This window comes from Boleophthalmus pectinirostris, unplaced genomic scaffold (genome assembly GCF_026225935.1).
Source record: "Boleophthalmus pectinirostris isolate CB_2022bp ecotype Guang Dong unplaced genomic scaffold, ASM2622593v1 HiC_scaffold_20, whole genome shotgun sequence".
In the NCBI taxonomy this organism is placed as follows: Eukaryota; Metazoa; Chordata; class Actinopteri; order Gobiiformes; family Gobiidae; genus Boleophthalmus; species Boleophthalmus pectinirostris.
In genome coordinates this window covers 30,299,982-30,322,810 of record NW_026571153.1, presented here as the reverse complement: position 1 = coordinate 30,322,810, position 22,829 = coordinate 30,299,982, and the positions used below count along the sequence as shown (strand labels likewise).

The following is a 22,829-nucleotide window of genomic DNA, read 5'->3' as shown; positions in this document are numbered from 1 at the left end:
CTCAGGACTAAACCTGGTCTAACTCAGGACTAAACCTGGTCTAACCCAGGACTAAACCTGGTCTAACTCAGGACTAAACATGGTCTAATTCAGGACTAAACCAGGTCTAACTCAGGACTAAACCAGGTCTAACTCAGGACTAAATCAGGTCTAACTCAGGGCTAAATCAGGTCTAACTCAAGACTAAACCAGGTCTAACTCAGGACTAAATCAGGTCTAACTCAGGACTAAACCAGTTCTAACTCAGGACTAAACCAGGTCTAATTCAGAACTAACCCTGGTCCAACCCACTACTTTAAAACACGTTAGATTGATGCTGATCATTCAAGGATTACAGAGCTGATTACAGAGCTCTATTTGTTCTAAAGTGGAGCCCTAAACCAGGTCTAACTCAGGACTAAACCAGGTCTAACTCAGGACTAAACTAGGTCTAACTGAGGACTAAACCAGGTCTAACTCAGGACTAAACCAGGTCTAACTCAGGACTAAACCAGGTCTAACTCAGGACTAAAACTAGGTCTAACTCAGGACTCAGGACTAAACCAGGTCTAACTCAGGACTAAACCAGGTTTAACTTAGGACTAAACCAGGTCTAACTCAGGACTAAACCAGGTCTAACTCAGGACTAAACCAGATCTAACTCATGACTAAACCAGGTCTAACTCAGGACTAAACCAGGTCTAACTCAGGACTAAACCAGGTCTAACTCAGGGCTAAATCAGGTCTAACTCAGGACTAAACCAGGTCTAACTCAAGACTAAACCAGGTCTAACTCAGGACTAAATCAGGTCTAACTCAGGACTAAACCAGGACTAAACCAGTCTAATTCAGAACTAACCCTGGTCCAACCCACTACTTTAAAACACGTTAGATTGATGCTGATCATTCAAGGATTACAGAGCTGTGCTGAACCAGGACTAAACAACTAAGATAGGACTAAACCAGGTCTAAACCAGGACTAAACCAGGACCAAATCAAACCCAAGACTAATCTAGGTCTAACCCAGAACTAAACCGACTGACCACTGCAGGTAGAACACATAGTTGTAGTACTAAACCTAGACTAAACCAGGTCTAACACACACTGTAGGAAACTATTAAGAACCTCCAATGCAATTTCAGGACAAAATGTTCAAACTACACAAGAAACTACATTTTAACATAAAAATTGAGAAAATATCGCCATAGTAAAATTACTGGCATCCACAAAATTAATTTATATATGTAACTTGAATAGTCTAAACACATCTGTATGACTTCATTACAATGTTCATATTTCAAGGCAAATTATAAGAAAAAGAAAACACGACACATCTAAAATAACGAATTTAGAACTAATAAAAAAAGCTTAAATAAATATATAAAAAATTAAGACTTGGTGCTCCAGTTCGCAGACGGGAGACATTACGGGAGCGCACCGTGAATCTAAATGAGCTTTAGAAGAAAATTAAACTAACATGCTGCACAAAAACTCTGTCTGATAGCGTCTCTGGTATAAAAAAAAGTGCATTATTTTAGATTGAATTAGTAAAAAAATTTACAAGACCGACATGAAATAACAGTATGTCAAAATGAACAAAGTCTTTAAGAAGATTTAACGCGGGAATGACCGAAGTTTGAGTCGTTTTTTTAACAATTTGAAATTTGGAAGCGCTAGGATACTTGGTTGAAATATTTTGAGTAAAGATACAGCAAACTATTAAAAAATAACGTGTTTTGGTAATAAAAAAAGGCATATTTGATTAAAATACTTTGACAAAATCTCGGAAAAAAATATATAATGTAAATAAATTAAAATAAAATAAAAAAATAAATAAATAAATTTAATCGTAGATAATAATTTGGTCATTCTGAATTCAACTCAATTTATTTTATTTTATTATTTTTTTTATTTTTAGCCCAAGTATGTCGTGAAAACTAGCCCCACTTGCCCCACTCTTGGAGCGGTCACCGGAGCCTAAACGCGGTATTCCGGCGTAACAAATAGTTCGGTTCGCGGGGAATGGCGGAGTCTTACCTCGCTGAAGGTGTGCTGGGCTCGCGCGCCGGACATGAGCTGCTGCAGCGCGAGACCCTCCTCTGAGCGCGCCTCGTGAGCCGCTCCGGAGAGGCTCGAGGACACACGCACGACACGCCCCCACCGGCTGACGTCACAGCGAGAGAGACAAACGGAGCAGAGGAGAGCAGGGGGGAGAGAGAGAGGAGAGGGGGACAGAGAACGAGGGATAGTTTTGTGCTCTTCGAGATGTATTCCACGGCCAGTGTTGGGGAGTAACAGATTACATGTACGTAATCAGAGTACAAATTATGAGTAACTGTATTCAGTTACAGTTACTGTTTCAGTGAGTGGTAATTGGATTACAGTTGAAATTTGTTTTGTTTGTTTGTTGAAATAAATGGATTACATGGTGGTATTTTCATGTTTTCACATTTTGGGCTAAACCAGGACTAAACCTGGACTAAACAAGAACTAAACCAGGACTAAAACCAGGACTAAATCCAGGACTAAAACCAGGACTAAACCAGGACTAAACCAGGACTCAACCAGAACTCAACCAGGACTAAACCAGGACTAAACCAGAACTAAACCAGGACTAAACCAGGACTAAAACCAGGACTAAAACCAGGACTAAACCAGAACTAAACCAGGACTAAACCAGAACTAAACCAGAACTAAAACCAGGACTAAAACCAGGACTAAACCAGGACTCAACCAGGACTAAACCAGAACTAAACCAGGACTAAACCAGAACTAAACCAGAACTAAAACCAGGACTAAACCAGAACTAAACCAGGACTAAACCAGGTCTAAACCAGGTCTAAACCAGGGCCAATTTGAAGAGAACAAACATGAATTTTCAGGATGTGGTTTTAAAAAACACGACAATATCAAGTAATCCAAAGTATTCAGATTACGTTACTGACCTGAAGTAACTTAATAGATTCCATTACAAACTACATTTTGGGGTATGTAATCTGTAGGGGAATACATTTGTCCATGGCTGCTCTTCTTGAATTAAACCGTTAAAATCGTAAAGGTGCACTAAGGAACTTTTCTGGCGGTGTTGGGCACAGGGGGCAGGGGCGACGCCAGGGGGGGCTTGAAGGGGCACTGGCCTCCCCTAGAATGACCAGTGCCCCCCACCATCTGGTTTAAGGATTTAACTAATATTTGTAAATTTATATGGAGAAATACTAGTGTTATGATTTTCCTGAATAATAAAATATCGGTAAATATTTTCCATCTGGAAATGAGAGAAACAATTTCCACAGGACGAGACACAAGATTGGGTCCACGAGAACGAGACAAGATGAGATTTTGACATCATTTCTAAGGTGTAAATAGTCCGATTTAGTTCCCAATGTCGGCTTCAGAATTCATGTTTACTTCATTTAATATTTTTGTGATTATTCTAGCAATGATTTTTGGAATTACAGCTTCTCAAAAGACGCAACCCACCAGCACTTACAATTTTTTTTGTCCAATCTAAATGGAGATTGGACAAAAATCTCCCCACTTTTTTTTTTTTTTAACCCCACTTTCATTAGCAAATCCAATCTCGGCCAAAAATGTTCAAGTACCAACCACAAAATGAGACAAATTAGGGACAGTCACAAAATTTAAAGCTGTTGTCCCAATCCCAAATCTGTCTTTAAATTACCCAAAAATGACCGAATACTGAGCAGTTATTTTCAGATAAACATTAAAAACTGATAGGCTGGTAGGCTAAAAAAGCTGATAGGCTAAAATAGGCTGCACGAAGAGAACGCAAATTGCAGCAGCAACGAGGCCCCCCCCACTACCAACTACCAATAAAATAATAAATTTGTCCAAGATTAAATGTAACAACAGCATGATGTAATAATGGGCCAATAATGCAATAACAAGTGTGAGCCAATAACGTGATCACATTTTGACAAGAATGACTACTTTACTGGCTGCAGTTATTACATTATCAGAGAAAAGAGAACCAGTTAAAAATAGAATCACTTATTACAGCTTTGGGGGTTTTCTCACTGTGGGACATGTACACTGGTGACACGCAAGTTTGGATCTATAACCATTTTATTATAGTTCTACGCATGCAAGCTCCTTCAGGTTTCAGTTTGTTAGTTTGCTAATTTAGACTTGTTTTTATTCACATATTTATCCTCCTTTTGATAATTTCTTATTTAGATGTAGATTAATGATGGAGTCCACTTATAGACTTGGTTCAGTCCTAGATTAGACCTGGAATAGTCCTGTTATAGACCTGGTTTAGATCTGGTGGTACTATCTTTTCTTTGGTGATACTTGGTGAGAAATGTTTGAACCACTGGTGTATTACATTACTGGTTTATTACATTTAAAATGATTATGATATTGACCGTTATTACATTACTGGCTCTAATTATATTACATTTAAACAGTTTTAAAGGGATAGTTTTTTGTTTTTTTTACATGAATCTGTATGGCATCCCCATCAACAGTGTCGTGCATCCACACTGACTTACCCCCGACAGTGTCCGGTGAGGCGAGGTACTGGCCGGTTTTGGTGCTGACAAAAGTATTCCGGCAAGTTGGCTGGGGACATTAAAATAAAGCGTTTTTCTTCTCAAAACAATATGTGTTCAAAAGAGTGTTACATCTGCATCACAAAACCTTCGTCCTCAAAAAAGTCAGACCTCATAATCACTTGGCACTATTTTCTCTCCGTTCGTATCACTCACGTATCATAGTGACTCAAACATGGTAGGTGGTGGGGGTGCACTCCATTGTTAAAAGGCTCTACATTAACATGGTACATGAGCACGCACACTGAAAACCTCAGCACCCCCACAGCTCCTCCAACCAAAACTGGCACCGCCCCTGACATGTGGAATATTCCACATCACACTATGACAAGCATGCTAATGCTAAATGGTCATATTTGTATACTGCACATTTCCACCTTCAAGTCACTCAAAGCTCTTTATAACAAGGAACCACTCCCCCATTCTCACCCATTCATACAACAGTGGCCAAGGACACTGGGGGCAAGGTGAGTTAAGTGCTTGCCCAAGGACACAACAGCAGTATGCATATGTGGGAGCTAGAATTGCACCGCCAACCAGTGATGAGCACATCTGAGCACTCAAGCTATATTTAGAAAATTTATTTTGTCATCTTATCATACAGAAACTTTGTATTTTCTGCTTATTAGAAGAAAACACAACGTTTTCACTCAAACTGTTTAGGTTGGGAGCAGGATTCAAACCTCCAACCTTCAGATCAGAGGACAAACACTCAACCAACTGAGCTACTGTTTCCAGATCAGATCTGCTGACACATCCATAATCACAGTAAGAATGTTTCAAAAGTATATTGTAACATTCAAAAACTAGGAGCTCAATATACTGAATATGGTATTGTTGAGGAAAACAGGGTGAGGAGGGATGTTTTCTGGCTAACAAGTCTTGACATCAACCCTATCAGTAGTTCTTGTCCTTTTTAGTTTGCTTCTAGATAGATTGGAATATTCCGCTTTTGTCTTGACATATACTGTATATCTATGAATGTCACAGCTGTGATCAGAGCCTTTATCTTCAAATGACCTCGGTACAATAATGAACTACAGAAGTGATTATACAAAATAGATAAGCCTAGTTTTTTTTTTTTACCCTAACATTCTGCAGCATCAATACGTTTAAGACCATACTGTGGAACAGGCAACGCAAAGATATAACATGTCAGTGACCATGACAACGAGTGTTCTTCCTTGAGATGAACTCAGTGATAGTAAAGCGTGAATACACGATACAGAGGAAGGAACATGCAGATAAACGCCTTTTAATCATTTTAACAAAACAGCTTTTGAGTCAAATGCATTTATTTATCATTTTACAACATTTCATTTCAAACTCCAGTTCCAGTTTTACCAATCCAGATTAAGAAGATGACAATAATAAGATCATTATTTCTACATTTTCTTTCAAATTAGCATCCCATAATAAAACACAACCAATAAGAGGTGGATTTTTAGTGTGAGGAGATTCAGCAGCAAAGATGGATAAGTTAAAGCCCTACTGTGGAACATTGCAGGCAAAGCGATCACATTTCCATGGACACGAGCAAGTAGTGCCCATTCCATCACATTGCCAAGTAAGGTCTGTGGATAGGTGAGTCCGCTTACATTAAAGATGCAGGTTTGTCAATAATATATTATATTTCATTAAAAACACCAGTAATTAAAGACATGCATTTACTTTAGTTTACAGGAACAGTTCGGAATTTTGGACATAGGGCCTCATTTCGTAGTGAGCTACAGTGCTGTAGATGTGTGGAGACACTTTTGGAAATAATCCATCCAGTCCTTGTATTTGTAGAGGTTGTTGGTGCTAGGCTAGCACAAGTTAATGGCCTTAATTAGCTTGCCACTAAAAACAGTCTTACCCACTCCACAGTGTAACCAAGGCAAATCTATTATTACACCAGACTGTCCATGTGAATGTCTGTGTCAATAGAATAATGTTAGAAATAAAACTAACCTTGTATCTGACGAATCGTCGCATGTTGAGGGACTATTTTCTCATATATCAGTCCGCTGCTGCCAAGCTTTCTATCAGGAAGTACAACTCACTGCTGCTACTCAGACATAAATCCTTCAAATGCAAGGTTGGTTTTACTTCTAAAATGATTCTATTGACACGGACATTTACATGGACAGTCTGGTGTAATAATAGATTTGTTTCGGGTGTTTTGTGGAGAGTTTTAGTGGCAGGCTAACAGTAGCCATTGACTTGCACTAGTCTAGCACCAGTGACCTCTGCAAATACAAGGACTGAATGGAATATTTAAAAAAAGTGTCTCCACACGTCTCCAACACTCTGGCTCACTAGGAAATGAGGTCCTATGTCCAAAATTCCGAACTGTCTCTTTAATGTTTATGTATTGGCTGAAATGTTATGCAGTGGAGCTTTAATGTTGCTATTTGAAATTATATGAACATCAGTACCAAAATATTCAGAGACTAAACATTTAAAGGTCCTATATTACACAAAATTTACTTTATATCTATGTTTATATCTATGTTATAATGTTGTTTCTTTATAAAAAAACAAACCTGGAGCTGTGCTTTGTTTCATTCACACATCTGAGTACTTCTGTATTATTAATCTGTTTACATATCCAAAGCTCAAAATGCTCTGTTTCACCTTATGATGTCATGTATTGGTAGTTTTCAAGTGAACAGCTGCTTTCACCTTTAGTTCATAAGAGATTGGCAAGTCCTAGGCTGAAATGATCAAAATTATTACAGTAAAGATGTATGGGGAAAAAAAAAAAAAACTACTTCCAGTTTTACCACATGACATCACAAGGTGGAACAGAGTGTTTTCTGTTTGAGAAAAGAACTCTCAAAAAAATATGCAGGGTTTGGAAACATTATAACATAGATCAGAAATACAGCCCAAAATACTGAAGGCTGTTTAAGGGAAACTTGGATTCATTATTAAGAAATTTGTTCTCTGCATTTGACCCAGTCTTAAATAGCTCTGGGTTAAACTTGTCCTGAACACTGGGCATTCCCTCTTAAGATTTTGGTTTGGTTCATGGTCATTTTAAAAGTTTAAACTGACAGGCAAATACTCGTAAACCAAAGACAGCTTCTGACTGGTTGCTTCCACGTCTTCTGCGTTCTGATTGGCTGCTGTCTTCAGTTATTCGTCAGGTAAAAGTAGGCGGCAGCCAGCAGAGCTCCTCCCACTGACAACAGGACCAATGAGAGGCCTCGTCTGGCCCACAAGCCCCGCCCCTCGTCACCAGACTCCTCCCCTTTTCTCTTGCGCTTGTTTCGCCGACCCGCTCCTTTAAGACGGCGCTCGAAAGCTTCAAGCTCCTCCTACAAAATAAAGTGGATTTTAGCCAAACTCCTACAAAATAAAAGCATGCAAAACACCAAATTGTCAGTTTCGCTTACAAAATAAAGTACGCAAGAGATTTAAGCGCAACTCCTAAAATGAAAAAAAAAACAAAACACTATAAACCACTATAAAAATGTGCCAAAAAAAAAAGCCATACTGTAAATTTACAAATAAATTAAACTCATATAATTGACCTTAACTGTGTTTTAGTCTAATCTGTAATTCACTTGAAGCAAAACTCTTCAGTACAGATTTAAAAAACACTTTACAAGGAACTGGAACATTAAAAACAGGAAAAATAACATTATGCTCAGTAAACAATAAATTCCTGGATGTCTCGAAGGTAGCATCAATCAACCAAATAAAACTAAAACAATTAAGTAAATGTGAAAAGGCTGACCTGTTGTTTGCGAAGCTCCTCCTCCTGAGCCGCTTTAAGCTCCGCCTCCTTCACCTGCACAAAGGAAGTGAGCGGTGTTATTTTTTTTAATTATTTATTAGTGCTATAGTCGACTAAAGACATGTCCTCCCGATCGATAAGTCGATTAAAAAGAAAGTGTGGCAAAAAGTATCAAGTATCTCACCAGACTACACCTCCAGGGTTAGCTTATGCAAAAACTACTCTCTATGCAGAAAAGTAGTACTAGGATACATTGTATTTATATAAAGAAAAATTCAACTTCTGAATCATGAGTTTAATGTGATTTTTATATAAATACCAAAATGACCAAATCTTCAGCTCACTCACTTACAAGACTCCATTGACCGATTAACTGACTAAAGACCTATAGCCCTAATTATTTCCTCAAAATGTTATGTAAATATGTATAACTAAAATGCAGCTGGTCAGTCTATTGAAAATATTACGATCCCACTGACAAAATGGATGCTCTGTATAAAGCAAGACTGTTTATATAATGTAAATATTCATGACCCGCTGAGACCAGGTGAGTCAGTTCCAGGTCAATAACTAAACCAGATGGGTCCAGGTGAGTCCAGGTGAGTCCAGGTGAGTCTTACCTGTGTGACCTTCCTCTGTTGTTCTTTACAGGTGTCATCACACTGGAGATTGCTCTGGGCTGACAGGTGACACTGCACCTCCTGTAACAGAAACAACACTTCAGTGCTCATCAAAATGTATTCCCTGAGACTTAGAAACTACATTTTAATGATAATTCCACACACTTTTGCTCTTTCCAGGAGGGTGAAAACCTCTCAATGAATGACAACTACACTGTGTCATTATTCATTCGCGCCATTTTCTGTGATTATGAAGGTTATTTTGTGTTTTTATTACCAAAGCTTTTACGTATCATTACTCATTACATTACTACTCTTAAAACTGTTAACAATGAATCAAGCAAAAACTCCATAGGTCACAGGTGTCAAACATAAGGCCCGGGGGCTGGATCCGGCCCTCCAAGACCTTTAATCTGGCCCTCGGCTGTTTTTCTCCTAAAATATTTTAATTCTATTTTCTATTAAAATATTGGTAATTTTCTGTGCCGCTGAGCATAGCAGTGTCTCCAGTGTCTCTGTACGTGGCCCCTCCCACCAGAGCAGCACAAATGAAGACTTGCCTCTTTCCAAACACTCTTAAAGGACGATCGTTTTGAATGTTGACCGTGACACCCTCATCAACAAAATGTCAAAAATGAGAAAAGTGGATGCCGAGTGCAGGATTTTCCAAGAAAAACTGACTTATTCCTATTTGCATACAAGTTCATGTTAAAACAATGTGTTGAAATGGCATTTTTATTAAAGTTTCAAGTCCTTCTTAATATTATAATATTTTGTAAAAGAAAGAGTTCATCAATTAAAAAGACTTAGATTTACGTTTCTCTGCACAAATATTTGAACTTATTGCAATTTTTGGGGTATATATTGCGGTATATATGAGTTTTCTGATCCGGCCCCTTTGGGATCAAAGTAGGTTGGATACGGCCCCCGGACCAAAATGAGTTTGACACCCCTGCCATAGGTGGTGGCAAGCCAGACCACCATTCAGTCCTGGGGCAGACTGACGGAAGTAAGGCAGCCACTCTTGCACTGACCATCACCAATCACTCATGCACACACCACATTCAGACTACAAAGTGTTTTGCCTAAGGACACAATGACAGAATTTGGTTTAAGTTGGAATAGATCCTCCAGTTTTCAGCCAAATACAGGTTCAAATGTGGTGACTGAAGAATATTTACAGCTGAAGTGTATTATGTATAGAAATGAAAGGAGTCATTCCTCGTAATGTTGCCTTCTTTGCTCATTTTGGGCATGTTTTTGTAACCAGATAATGATTACTAGTCATGATGATTCCATTGCATTTCAGTGTTACTACATACATTAAACAGTGTGTCCTAAAGAGCTGGACAGATGAGAGTAGTACAGTATATTAGTGTTTGTTGTTGTACCTTCTTGATCCTCCTGCAGGGGCAGCGCAGTTTGACCTTGTGCACGCACTGAGCTCCACAGTCTCCAGGATGACACAGCAGTCTGCAGCGATGGCCACAGCTCAGCTACACACAGCACAGGCGTTTATTAGTTTAAGATGCATTTACGGACACTCATGATACGTACAGGACAATAAACAAACAAATAAATCATAAACAACATCAGCCCTACAACTTAAAGATAAATACATTGAAAAAATTATTACATAAAGAGGCTATGTTGAACAGGCAAGTTTGATTTTACCTTGATTTAGTCTTGGTTTAGTCTAAACTTGAACTTGTCCCTGGTCTAGTGCCTGGTCCACTCCATGGTCTACACCCTGGCCTACCACCTGATCTGATCATCGGGTTAGTAGCTTCTGGCCAAGCCTTGGTTTAGTCCTAGTTTAAGTCTAACTTTGGTCTGGTCCCTGGTCTGGTCCCTAGTCTCAGATGGTATTGGGCAGTACAACAGAAAGGGCTCAGTCTGGTCCCTGGTCTGGCTTGGCCCCTGGTCTGGCCCCTGGTCTCAGATGGTATTGGACAATACAACAGAGAGCGCTCGGTCTGTTCCCTGGTCTGGTCCGGTCTCTGGTCCGGTCCCTGGTCTCAGATGGTATTGGACAGGACAATAAAGAGGGCTCAGTCTGGTCCCTGCTCTGGTCCCTGCTCTGGTCCCTGCTCTGGTCCCTGGCTTAGCTGCTGGTCTGGTCCCTGGTCTAGTCCCTGGCTTAGCCCCTGGTCTGGTCCCTGGTCTGGTCCCTGGCTTAACCCCTGGCTTAACCCCTGGCTTAACCCCTGGCTTAACCCCTGGCTTAACCCCTGGCTTAACCCCTGGCTTAGCCCCTGGTTTAGCCCCTGGCCTAGTCCCTGGCCTAGTCCCTGATCTAGTCCCTGATCTAGTCCCTGATCTAGTCCCAGTCTAGGTCCTGCTTAGTCCTGGTTTTGTCCTGGTCTAGTCCCGGTCTAGTTTCAGACAGTATTGAACAGAGAGGGCTCAGTCTGGTGCATTCCAGTGTGTTTGTTGTTTTAGCTGCGGCTCTCAGAACTCAAAGTGCTCAAGTGCACAGCGGCCAATTCCATCTCCAGGGCCACGATTTCTTTTCCTCGTATTGATCAGACTCAATTTTTGATTTAATTTGATTTTGTCTAATTAAAAGTAATACAAATCACTTTCAATATATTTTCAATTATCTGAACAAAACCAACAGACTTTTTAATCATTACCATTTAAAGATTCTATATTACACAAAATTGATTTATGTGAGCTTTAAGCCATGTTATAATGTTGTTACCTCCTCAAAAACATACATGAAGTTGTGTCTTGTTTCATTCACACATGTTTGAGTAACTCTGCATTATTAGTCTGTCTATCTTCAAAGCTCAAAATCCTCTGTTCCACCTTGTGATGTCATGTGGCGGTAGTTTTCAAACCACTCCTTTTAACTTTTCTTCACTAGACATTGGCAATTCCAGGGCTGAAATTATCCAAATGATTCTCTTAAAGATGAATTTTTTTTAGTTTTTTTAGTATGATTAAATCTAAGCATTTATTTTATCATCATTTTATTACTGTTGTTATTACTATGTGTTTGTGTAGCACTTTGGAAATGGTTTGTTTATGAAATGTGCTATAGAAATAATATGGACTGGATAATGCTATCTAGCTTCTGACTAGAGCTGGGTATCACTAAGAAGCTGCCGATATGATACATATCTCGATACATAGGCCACGATATGATACATATCTAGATAAAGTGAGCTGTCGATTCGATACAATTCAATATGATATATTGGCTAAATGATGTCTGTGATACTAAAAGTCTTTGTTAACCATTTCTTGTGCAGAGTTACCGTATTTTCCACACTATAGGCGCTCTGGATTATAAGGTGCACTGTAACTGAATGGTCTATTTTCGAACTTTTTCACCAATAAACCGCACCGGACTTTAAACAAACCCAACACTTGGATGGGTCAGTGGTTTTGTTTGTTTGTGGCGTTCACAGTGACTCTGGGCTTTGTTCAGTTGTGGCGTGTAGGGAGGGTGCTGTCTGGGACCACTGGATTGTCGGCGTGTTTGCAGTGACTAAGATTTGAGTTGTGTCTAGAAGTGGCACATTGCACTTGCTTTTTCGGTTCGTTCCTTCATTCCATTCCTCGACCGCATGGAGGGATGAGTGTGTCTGTGGGTGTTTTTCAGTGTGTGGTTGCTGTCTGCTCCGTGTGTGTTTGCGTGCGCTGCAAGTGGTGCGGCTTTGTCGTTTACTGAAGTCGTGCTGGGACACCTGAGTGGATTCATATATAGGGCGCTATGGATTTCAGGGCGCACAGTCATTTTTTGATGGGGTTGGAGGCTTATGAGCGCGCCCTATGGTGTGGAAAATACGGTAATATGAAACACAAACATCTTAATCATCAAAACAGTGAATACGTCAAATGTGTTGGATAAATGAGTTTCCTTCCTCTAAACTAGCAAGAAAACTGTAACGCTGTAACAAAATAATTTAGTAAAATATACCAACAAATATTCTTGGTGATATATTGATACAGCAGCCCATGATATCAATACTGTATCGTCACATTAAACGATACGATATTTTGATATTTTTGCACACCCCCACACCCCTGTTTAACAGCACAAATCATCTCACCTCAGTTCCAACTAATTCTTTAACCTGAGGTTTGTCAAAAAACAAAGCTCATGTAAGTAGTAACAGAGCCTCAGACAGAGTAGAACCTATTGCACCCCCAAAGCTGTGACTAGTAACACGTATTTGCAGATATCAAATCATTTCACAATCTACGGTAAGATGTTTCTGAAATTCCTCAGAAAACAGAGAAATTCAATTCTGTCAACTAGATAAATCTATAAATCTATGGCAAGGCTCACAAAAGGAAGCCAACCTGGAGTCATGTAATTGTTATGAGGAGAATACAGGAACCTGAAAAGCAAAACAACATTTGAGCCCCGAATAAGTCCACGGACCCGTGATCCATCTCAGTCACCTCTTTATCAGAGTCACACCTCCCATCATGCACTGGGCCAGAGGGACGTGCCCAAATAAGGGAGCAGCACCTGACTCCACTCTACACTATCTGCATTCACTTTAGAGGGTCCCACACACGGTCGCTATAGGTATTTTAATTCACAAAGGTCTAGACTGTCAAAACAAGTATTGAAATGACAATTACAGGGAGTTGTACCTGAGCAGTTACTGAATGAATTAGGACCTTGACCAGATTTAAAGTTGCATTGTGTAACTTTTCAGGTGGAGGATCGGTCAAAGGCATTTCTCCATGGAGATGTTATTGCTTCATCTGGAATGTTATATTAATCAAATATTAAACCTTTCTATCTTCATGGAGACCAAACCAGACCTAAAGTTACAGGTCAGATCTGTGGAGAGGTGACCCTGCTCAAAGTCAGAATGTGAGTTTTTCAAGGTATTTTTGGGCTATAATACCACCTGTAGTTGAATAAATGTAAAGTAGGCAGGCAGCGCAATGACATATCCATAGAAACAGGTGACAGACCCTCTACAAGAAAAGTTACACAATGCACCTTTAAACCAACTGTGTTCAAATGTTTAAATAGATTTTCTAAACATTTGCGCACTTACCGTATTTTCTGCACTATAGGACGCACTCATAAGCCTCCAACCCCATCAAAAAACAACTGCGCGCCCCACAATCCAGAGCGCCCTATACACCAATCCACTCGAGTGTCCCAGCACGACTTCAGTAAACTACAAAGCCGCACCACCCACAGAACACACAAACACACACGGAGCAGACAGCAACCGCACAGCAAAAAACACCCACAGCCACACTCATCACTCGACGCCAACAAGGAACAGAATGGAGTAAGAAAAAGCGAGTGCAATGTGCCACTTCTGGACACAACTGAACAACTGAGTCACTGTGAACACGCCAACAATTCAGCGGTCCCAGACAGCACCCTCCCTACACGCCACAACTGAACAAAGCCCAGAGTCAACCTGAACGCGCCAAACAAAGTCCCACTGACCCATCCAACTATTGTGTTTCCTTTAAAGTAGAAAACAGACCATTCTATGACAGTGCGCCTTATAATCCAGAGCGCCCTATAGTGCAGCAAATACGGTAATATAAGAATCTTAAAGTAGAACTATTCTGCAAACTTGCATTTTCTGAGCATTTAATCATGTTACATTTGTTTCACCTCTCGTTTATTTCTCCAGTATTCAAGACATCATTGCTCTGATCCACCAGAGTTCTCCCTGCCACTGGTACATGCCCACTCTGACGTCCGCATTTTGTTTCCCAAATGGATTTCTTTCTTTTCGGGGTTAGTGTTGCGTTGCAATTTTGGTAGAAATGAGAAAAAAAATCCTCTGCTCGCTAGAGTGATGTGCAGCTATCCATAGGAGGAGCCCACAGCATGCAGTGCTGTGTTGTGATGTTTACAGCGATGTCAGCTCCTGTTGAAAGTTAGCTGACTTGTTTCTTTTATGAAAGGGTCCATCTCCTGCAAAATAACTCTTTTCACATTGTATCTTCTGCACATAAACAAGCACAATTTGGGTTTTGGAACATCCATTACACAATAGCTCTGAAATCTTATTGATTTCTTGGAGAAAGTCACAGACCAGGAACTATGAAAGGCCGACTATTGCTCATCCCCCCACCCGTCCTGAGAAAGCACAGGCTCCGCCCTCCAAACGTGACGTAGGCGACGAGTGAGCCGCCCTTCCTCCACCCATCTCAGGGAGGGAGGGGGAGACAGACGTGCACCCTGATAGTGGTAGGAATAAACTTTTATTCATCATGGAGATACAGCACGTTCAGCCGAATGTGTTGGACCTGGAATCGGACGAGGACTTTGAGGAGCACGAAGCTCAAGCACCGCGTCCACATCAACTGAACATTACTGATGGGTAAAGTATTAATAAACACTGGAAGATAAACTAATTATATCATGTTCACTGCAGTGTAGAACAATGAGCTTATGCTGTCGCTTTTGTTTAGGTGTTCATGTGGGAATTATCAGCTGATGCAGGGTAGACGTGGTGGGCCGGAGGTGGTGGAGCGGGGGAGGGAGGCGGTGAAGCGCTTTTTGCTACGTCAAACGCGTTATAGGTGTAGCTGCCGCGTCATCATCGTAGCAGCTTTAGTTTGTTGTCACGTGGGAGGGTGGCAGAAATAGGCTGCAATTTGTTAAAAAAATACCAAATCAATCTAAAAACGAACTTGGGCGGTATATACAAGGCCCACACATCAGTCTTAGAAGGTAGACAGCTCTGAAAAGTTGATTTTGAATGAGATGGGACCTTTAAATTGTTTTAGATGAGTATTGTGATTTAGATGTGTCATAGATTGTAACTACAGAGCAGACTCAAGCACAATAGGTCTTTTTTAATGACTCGTACCTCTTTGGGACACTGGTTATTGCAGGAAGTCAGTTTGGTCTTTGTCTCGTCATCTGCTGAAGTCCACTCTCTGTAAAAGAACAGAGCAGAGAACATCAATGTTAAGAGCAGTCAAATAATGCATTTTTCTACACTTTTTCTAAACTAAAGGCAACAAAAGGAATACTCATGACATTTGCGAGCTGACAAACTCACATGAATCTATCATGTACCGCTCCTGTGTCTGCATTTGGGTTCCAACCAATCACAGAGCAGAATTGTGGTTTGAGCGGAGCCAAAAGTGAAGCACCCAAACAAACCAAAACAAATATGGTAGCACAGATGGACGTACTTAAGCCTTTTTTTTTTTTTTTTTTAGCAGAAACAAAGCTCAGAGAAGCACGTTGTGAATTTGTGGAGGGAAAAGATATCAGATTTTTCTTTTCTGTTTCTCTCTGCTTGTTAGACCAATCAGTGAAAGTGTATGAAACTTCTATCTTTTCATTTTGACTTTCAGCAGGTTATCCCACATGTTGATAGAAGTACTTTGTGATATAAATGAACCCCTTTAATTTTCCATGGGACAAGACATCTACCACAATGCGAGACATGAAATTGGGTCCACGAGAATGAGACAAGATGCGATTTTGCGCGGTTCAGTTCACAATTTTGGCCTCACCATATTTTGTTTTAATATTTTGTGTCAATGTAGCACTGCTTTTTGGAAATGCAGCTTCACAGGAAGGTGCATCTCGATAGAATTTAAACCCTTTTTGTCAAATCCAAATGTAAAAACAATCTCACAAGATAAATTTTCTTGAGTTATGTTTAGTTTCATTCACACACGTTTGAGTAACCCTTTATTAGTCCGTTTTCAAGTTAACAGCTCCTTTTACATTTAGTTCAAAAGAGACTGGCAATTCCAGGGTTGAAATGATCCAAATGAATCTAGTGAAGGTGTATGGAGTTTAAAAACACAGTGGAGCACTTCACGTATGGATTGTTTTCCGTTTGAGAGAAGAGCTTAAACATGCAGGATTGGTGCATTAAACATGTTTGAATGAAACAAAACACAACTCCAGGTCTGTTTGGGATGAGCAAACATTATAACATTGATCAGAAAATAGTGTAATATGGGTATGGAAGATAATTTGTTTCATCAGATTTTTTATTTTAAATGCTGTTGAATTTCTCATTTGAATGTCTTAACTCTGAAAAAACATGTTTGAATATTCAAAAGGCGAATTTTTTATTTTGAATTTTACACTGTAAAGAAAAATCCAAGATGCCAAGGTCAAAGCAATCGATGCAAAGTAGGAAAGCAGGAAATGGTGCAGTGAACCAGTCTGACTGGTCAGAATTAGCCTCATCAGAACCTCATCAATTTATTTCTTAATTGTAAACTCCACCCACAGATGAGAACGGCCAAAAGAAAAACATCCGCTGTCCTCCTCACTCACACAGGATCCATTGCTTCTGCCTTGCCATCTTGGATCTTTGTTGTGAATTTTACACTCTGCATTTTAACTTTTGAATGTGAGGGCTTGAAAATATCTGTGCTGAATGTTGAAAAGGTGAAATTTTTATTTTGAATTTGAAATATATTGAAAAAGTATGCTTAAAATTTCAGCAACTAAAATTCAGAATAAAAATAATTCAATTATTTTTTCAGATTAAAAAAATTCAAAGTGAGAAATTCACCGGTATTTAAAATGCAAAATCTGATGGAACAAATGATCTTCCATATATTGGCCTTTTAAATACTGTCTTTGAGCAGACACTGACATGCAGGGGATGTAGAGGCTACTGATCTTGCAGTGGCAGCGTTGGCGGACAGTTTGAGAGCACGGAGGGCAGGGGGCGCTGTGGCACGACCTGGGGCAGGGGTGAGGGCAACCGGGGGGACGTGGTTTAGAGCAGCCCAACTCACACTCCTCACACTGCAACAAGAGAAACAACAGAGAGCTGGAGGTTAAGAGCTGAACGGGGGACATAGCTAAAGACAAATCATTCTAGGGTTGTCAAAAGGATTGAAAATCAGCTACTAACTTTTACAAAAACATGTATTGAAATTAGATACACATTTGCACAGGTATCAATACTGGAAAAAGTCACAGTCACAGGATAAATGTTATGCTTTCTTGAAGTTTCATTATCATTTTGAGCTTTTTTCAGGACTAGTCTAGGATCTGATGGTGACGTAAAGAAAGCACTATTATTTTATATATGAAAATTACATACTATTAAAAATACACATTTTATCTTCACTGTGATATCATAATCTGTATAGAGCAGACATGTTAAACTCAGGCCTAGGGGCCAAATTTGACCTGCGATATAATTATATTTGGCCTGCGAGATCATATCAAATATGTATTAGAGATGGGTTGCCGGTGACAGATAGACTAGAGACATTATTTTAAATTGTGTTATTATTTTAAATTCTGCTTGTTCTGGATTCAGTGTTTAAGTAAAACTTATTAAGCATTTATTTTAAGAAGTAAGAAAAGAAATAAGAAAATATTCTAAGAAAAGGTTTAACATTACATATCTCAAAACAAATGAAAACATGCAGATGTTGTTGAAATTTCTCAATATTTAGTTTGGCCCACGACTTATTCCCAGTTTTTAATTTTGGCCCTCTGTGAATTTGAGTTTGACACCCCTGGTATAGAGTATTGACAAAATTCCTTAGTATAAAAATGAGTTTAAAATGTTAGTATCATGACAACACTGGTTTATTAGAATATCATTAAAATGCTATCAATCAAACCTGGGGGAAAGAGGGTGCCTGATTTGTCTTGATCTTGATTTATGGACAAAATAGTAAAATAAAACAATAATAAAAAGAATATGTAGAGTGAGTTAATATGACCATTTTACGACCAAAATGAAGAGCCTCACAGCAGCAGTTACAGAGAGGTGCAACGTTTTTTCAATGGAAAGTGAAATGGAGCCAGAGTGGATAGAGCCGGAAGTGCACCCATGCTCGATTAGTATTTGGAACGCGGTGGATAGCGGGTTAGGTAATATCCATGAATATATAAAGTCTACGGATAAAAATACAGCTCAGGGCATTGCCTTGATTCTCTTTCTATACTGTGCAGTTAACAGTGGGCTTCACCTTGTTGCTGGGGGTGACCTGATGGCACTCACGGCTGCAGCGGTGGTTGGTGCAGGTCAAAGGTCGTCCACACTGTCGTCCGCAGGAGAAGGGGCCACGGCGGTGACACGGAACAGGACTCACCTTCAACATAACAACAGGCAGGTTATGAACAGAGCTAATACATGTAACATACATAAAATAATAGAAATGTGTTCCAAATGCTCATATTAGAACTGAAAATACAACAACTCTTAAACCCATACGAGCCCTCCTGCAGCCTTAGAGCCTCAGGCAGGTCCCTGTCCAGGTTTCCAAAGTCCAAGCTTCGGACAAAAGGTGACTGAACTCTTTCAGTGCGGGTGCCTCGGCTTTGGAATTGACCTGCCTGAGGAGATAAGGCTCGCACCATCATTATCATCTTTTAAATCATTTCTTAAAACTAATTTTTATGGGTTGGCCTTCCTTTAGCTGCTTTTAGCTTGATTTTATCCCTTATTTCTTTTTATTCAATTTTATTTTATTTTAATTAACTGAATTGTTTGCATCGTTGTCTGCCTTCTGTAGGCAATTTTTATGCTTTTTGTATTGTTCTTTGCTGCTTGTTCAGCACTTTGTAAATGTTGTTTTAAAAGTGCTTTACAAATAAAGATTTATTGTTGTTACTATTATTATAACAATAAGTTTAGCAAATTATTCTTTTCGCTAAACTTGTGGTTTTTAACATTAGCATTAACGAGGGCTGGGCAATATGGCCAAAAAATTTAAAATTTTTTGCACACCCGAGACCAGTTACGTTTTTAATAGATTTTATTGGAAGTCTTTCACATATGTCAAGTTCTTTACATTTTCATTCTTATCATATGCACTTTAAGAAATTGTAAACTGTCTTCACTTCCATTTGTAGATATCTAATTGTAACTGCACAATATCCCTGCTTTCCAAGAAAGAAAGTCATGAGTAAACTTGTTTAATTCATAATATTCCCTGCTTTCACGATTTAGCTTTTTTTTTTTTTGAGAATCCAAATGAATCAAATGAATTTGATTAATTGCCCATACTTAGATCATCATGTTTCCTTTTATTATTTGCTTTGAAAATGCTACGTTCACTGAAAACAACATATTAACATGTTTTATCATTTCATTTTCATTGTTGATGCTCTACCTTTGATCTGTGTATATAAGGCCTAGGAGAGATCGCTAAATTACTCAAGCATGCATGGACGACATCTAAAAGCTCTTCAGGCCCGTTTCTCATGAGGGAACAATGTTGATGGTGGAAAGCTCAAAAAACATTGCTTTATCACACACGCGTCCACACAGCAGTGTACACAGACACTGGGGGAAAGGTGGGTTAAGTGTCTTGCCTAAGGACACAACAACAGCATTCATGTGTGGGAGCTGGAAGCGCACAGCCAACCTGAGTCAGCACAGGTTAGTGCATCTGACCACTCAACCAATGAGGTTTATGTGGAGAGTTACTGTGGCCGTTAAACCCCCTGTTTAACATGCCGCGTCTCTCTTGTCCTTTCTGTGTGTTTTGAAAATGTTCAGCACTTTGTCCAAAACAAATTTCCCCCTGGGACATTAAATTATATCTGATTGATTGGCTCGGTGATGAACGACAGTATTCGTAGCTGCCAAGTATTATCCTTATTTAATTGTTTTTCCTACGTTAAGGTTTATTGCAGATTTAATGAAGAAAAGCAGAGAGCACAGAACAAAAACAAAGATTAATTTAAACTGACCTCGTGTTCTCCAAAACACGACCTGGAAAACAAAAACAAAATGGCGTCAGCACATTCTCAGTAAACTCCCAATGAGTCAACACAGTGAACAGGTGAAGTCGTACTCTTACCTCAATGAAATATGTTTACAGCCACATTTTTGCATAATTCAGACAGAGATGAATAATGGGATAAAGCAACTTGTTTTATCACCATTGCCAAGCATCATTTAGCAAAGGAGAAAAGTAACAAATACTCACGTTACTGTAACTGAGTAGATATTTTTAGCTTAATTTTATTTTTGTTGATTTTTAAAGAGCTCATATTACTCTGATCTATGTTACAATGCTATTTCTTCACCAAACAAATATCTGGAGTTGTGTTTTGTTTCACTCACACATGTTTAACACAGAATCCCTGCATATTTTGACTCAGTTCTTCTCTCAAGCAGAAAACACTTTGTGATGTCATGAGGCAATACAGGAAATGCTCCACTGTGTTTTTAATTTCCATACACCTTCCCTAGAATCATTTGGATGCTTTCAGTCCTAGAATTGCCAATCTCTACTGAACTAAAGGTAAGGTAAACTTAAGGACAGCTGTTAACTTATAAACTAACGCTTCATGACATCACAAAGTGGAATAGAGCATTTTGATCTTGGAAATGTTGATAGTCTAATAGAGGATAACCGTATTTTCCACACTACAGGGTGCACTTAAAAGCCTTTAATTTCATCAAAAAACAACTGCACGCTTTATAATCCAGAGCACCTTATATATGAATTTATTGGGGTGTCTTAGTACGACTTTAGTAAACTACAAAGCTGCTCCACTTGCAGCATTACGGCTCCCGTAGTCAAGAGCATCAGGAGTAATACATACTGCGATTCCTTTTAATATCAAAATGCAACAACGCCCACTTTAAACTCAAAGCTGTTATAAAGTGAAAGTGTGAGCTGTGTGGGAGCAGTGGATGAGAGAAGGAGAACACACATTCACCAAGACAGAGAGACAGCACCGAGCCACTTACACCACGATCTGCCAATGGATCGTGGACGCCTGGGCTAAGGATCAGTATCAACTGTGGTCCGAGCTTTCACCAAGACCAGAATCATCACTGAACTGCCAGGGAACAGTAACCACACTGACTCGGATAATGACGAGAGGGATGTGGGCGTGATGGACGCTGTAATCAAGCAACTGTGTGAACAATTATGACTTATTGTGAATACACCAACAATTTAGCATCTCAGACAGTATTTTTTTTACAAGTTACAACTGAACAAAGTTGAGAGTTATTGTGAATGCGTTAAATAAAGTTTGACTGATTTATCTAACTGTTGTGTTTCGTTTAATGCAACTTATAGTCCGGTGCAGTTTATATGTGAAAAACGTTCGAAAATAGACCATTCAATGACAGTGCGCCTTATAATCCAGAGCACATATAGTGTGGAAAATACGATATTCAAACATATGCGAAAGAAACAAAACAACTCCAGGTATATTTCTGAGGAAGTAACAATGTTCTAACATGGCTTAAAGCTCACAAGAGTCAATTTTGTGTAACACAGATCACACAAACATGCGCAAATCACTCCAAATACAACTTTGAGAGGGTAAAATAAAATAGGTCTGCTGTTTACATCTAGTAATTAAGTTTTGTGAGCCAATTCTATAATATGGCCTTACTGTAATCCATCATTGCATTTCATTTTGCATAGTTGTTATATTCACTCCTACCTCTACAATGGACCTACTACAAAAAATCTTGTTTTTGTGACATAAATTATGTTTTGGATCTGTGGGTTCTTAATCTAACTAAGAGTGACAGAAGTGCCCCTCTGGAATCTGTATGATCCTGAGCTCCCACACCACCTCCCCCTGTGTTTCAGTGGCAGAGTGGTTAGCCTGTCACCTCCTCTCAGTATAGAGGTTGTGGGTTAGACCTTCTTCTTGTCCATTCTTTTTCTTCTTAATAATTCCTCTTGAAATCTTACGTCATAGATATTGATAATTTACAGCTAATGCCATAAACTTTATCGTTTCAGTAATAATGTTGAACAGTTTATTTGGGGATTTTAAAAAAAATATAAATACATATATTTATTTAATTTTTTAAATATAGAAATTGTAAATATATAGCTTATTTTTTATACATTTATGTTTTTCTATGCTTTATTAAGTACATTTTATTTATTTTATGTATTTTGTTTTATATATTGCAAAACTGCCCTAAAGGTACATACAGCTCTGGAAAAAAAATCAGAGACCACTGCATTTTTTTGTCTGAAATGGTGAAC

At 39.1% G+C, this 22,829-nt stretch overlaps 2 protein-coding genes across 2 annotated transcripts in view; both read right to left on the bottom strand.

Annotated features, from left to right (window-relative positions):
• Nucleotides 1-2,115, bottom strand: part of corin (corin, serine peptidase) — a 54,321-nt gene extending 52,206 nt beyond the window's left edge. Inside the window, exon 1 of the mRNA XM_055156670.1 lies at nucleotides 2,017-2,115. Within this exon, the coding sequence (XP_055012645.1) occupies nucleotides 2,017-2,052 (36 nt within the window). The 5' untranslated portion in view covers nucleotides 2,053-2,115. The remainder of the gene's footprint in view (nucleotides 1-2,016) is intronic.
• Nucleotides 2,116-5,830: 3,715 nt separating this feature from the next.
• The window catches only part of nfxl1 (nuclear transcription factor, X-box binding-like 1), a 34,751-nt gene continuing 17,752 nt past the window's right edge, over nucleotides 5,831-22,829 (bottom strand). Inside the window, exons 18-25 of the mRNA XM_055156609.1 lie at nucleotides 20,551-20,572; nucleotides 18,822-18,944; nucleotides 17,483-17,637; nucleotides 15,719-15,788; nucleotides 10,292-10,396; nucleotides 8,901-8,981; nucleotides 8,281-8,334; nucleotides 5,831-7,858 (exon numbers count right to left, since the gene is read on the bottom strand). Coding sequence (XP_055012584.1) covers nucleotides 7,673-7,858; nucleotides 8,281-8,334; nucleotides 8,901-8,981; nucleotides 10,292-10,396; nucleotides 15,719-15,788; nucleotides 17,483-17,637; nucleotides 18,822-18,944; nucleotides 20,551-20,572 — 796 coding nt within the window. The 3' untranslated portion in view covers nucleotides 5,831-7,672. The remainder of the gene's footprint in view (nucleotides 7,859-8,280; nucleotides 8,335-8,900; nucleotides 8,982-10,291; nucleotides 10,397-15,718; nucleotides 15,789-17,482; nucleotides 17,638-18,821; nucleotides 18,945-20,550; nucleotides 20,573-22,829) is intronic.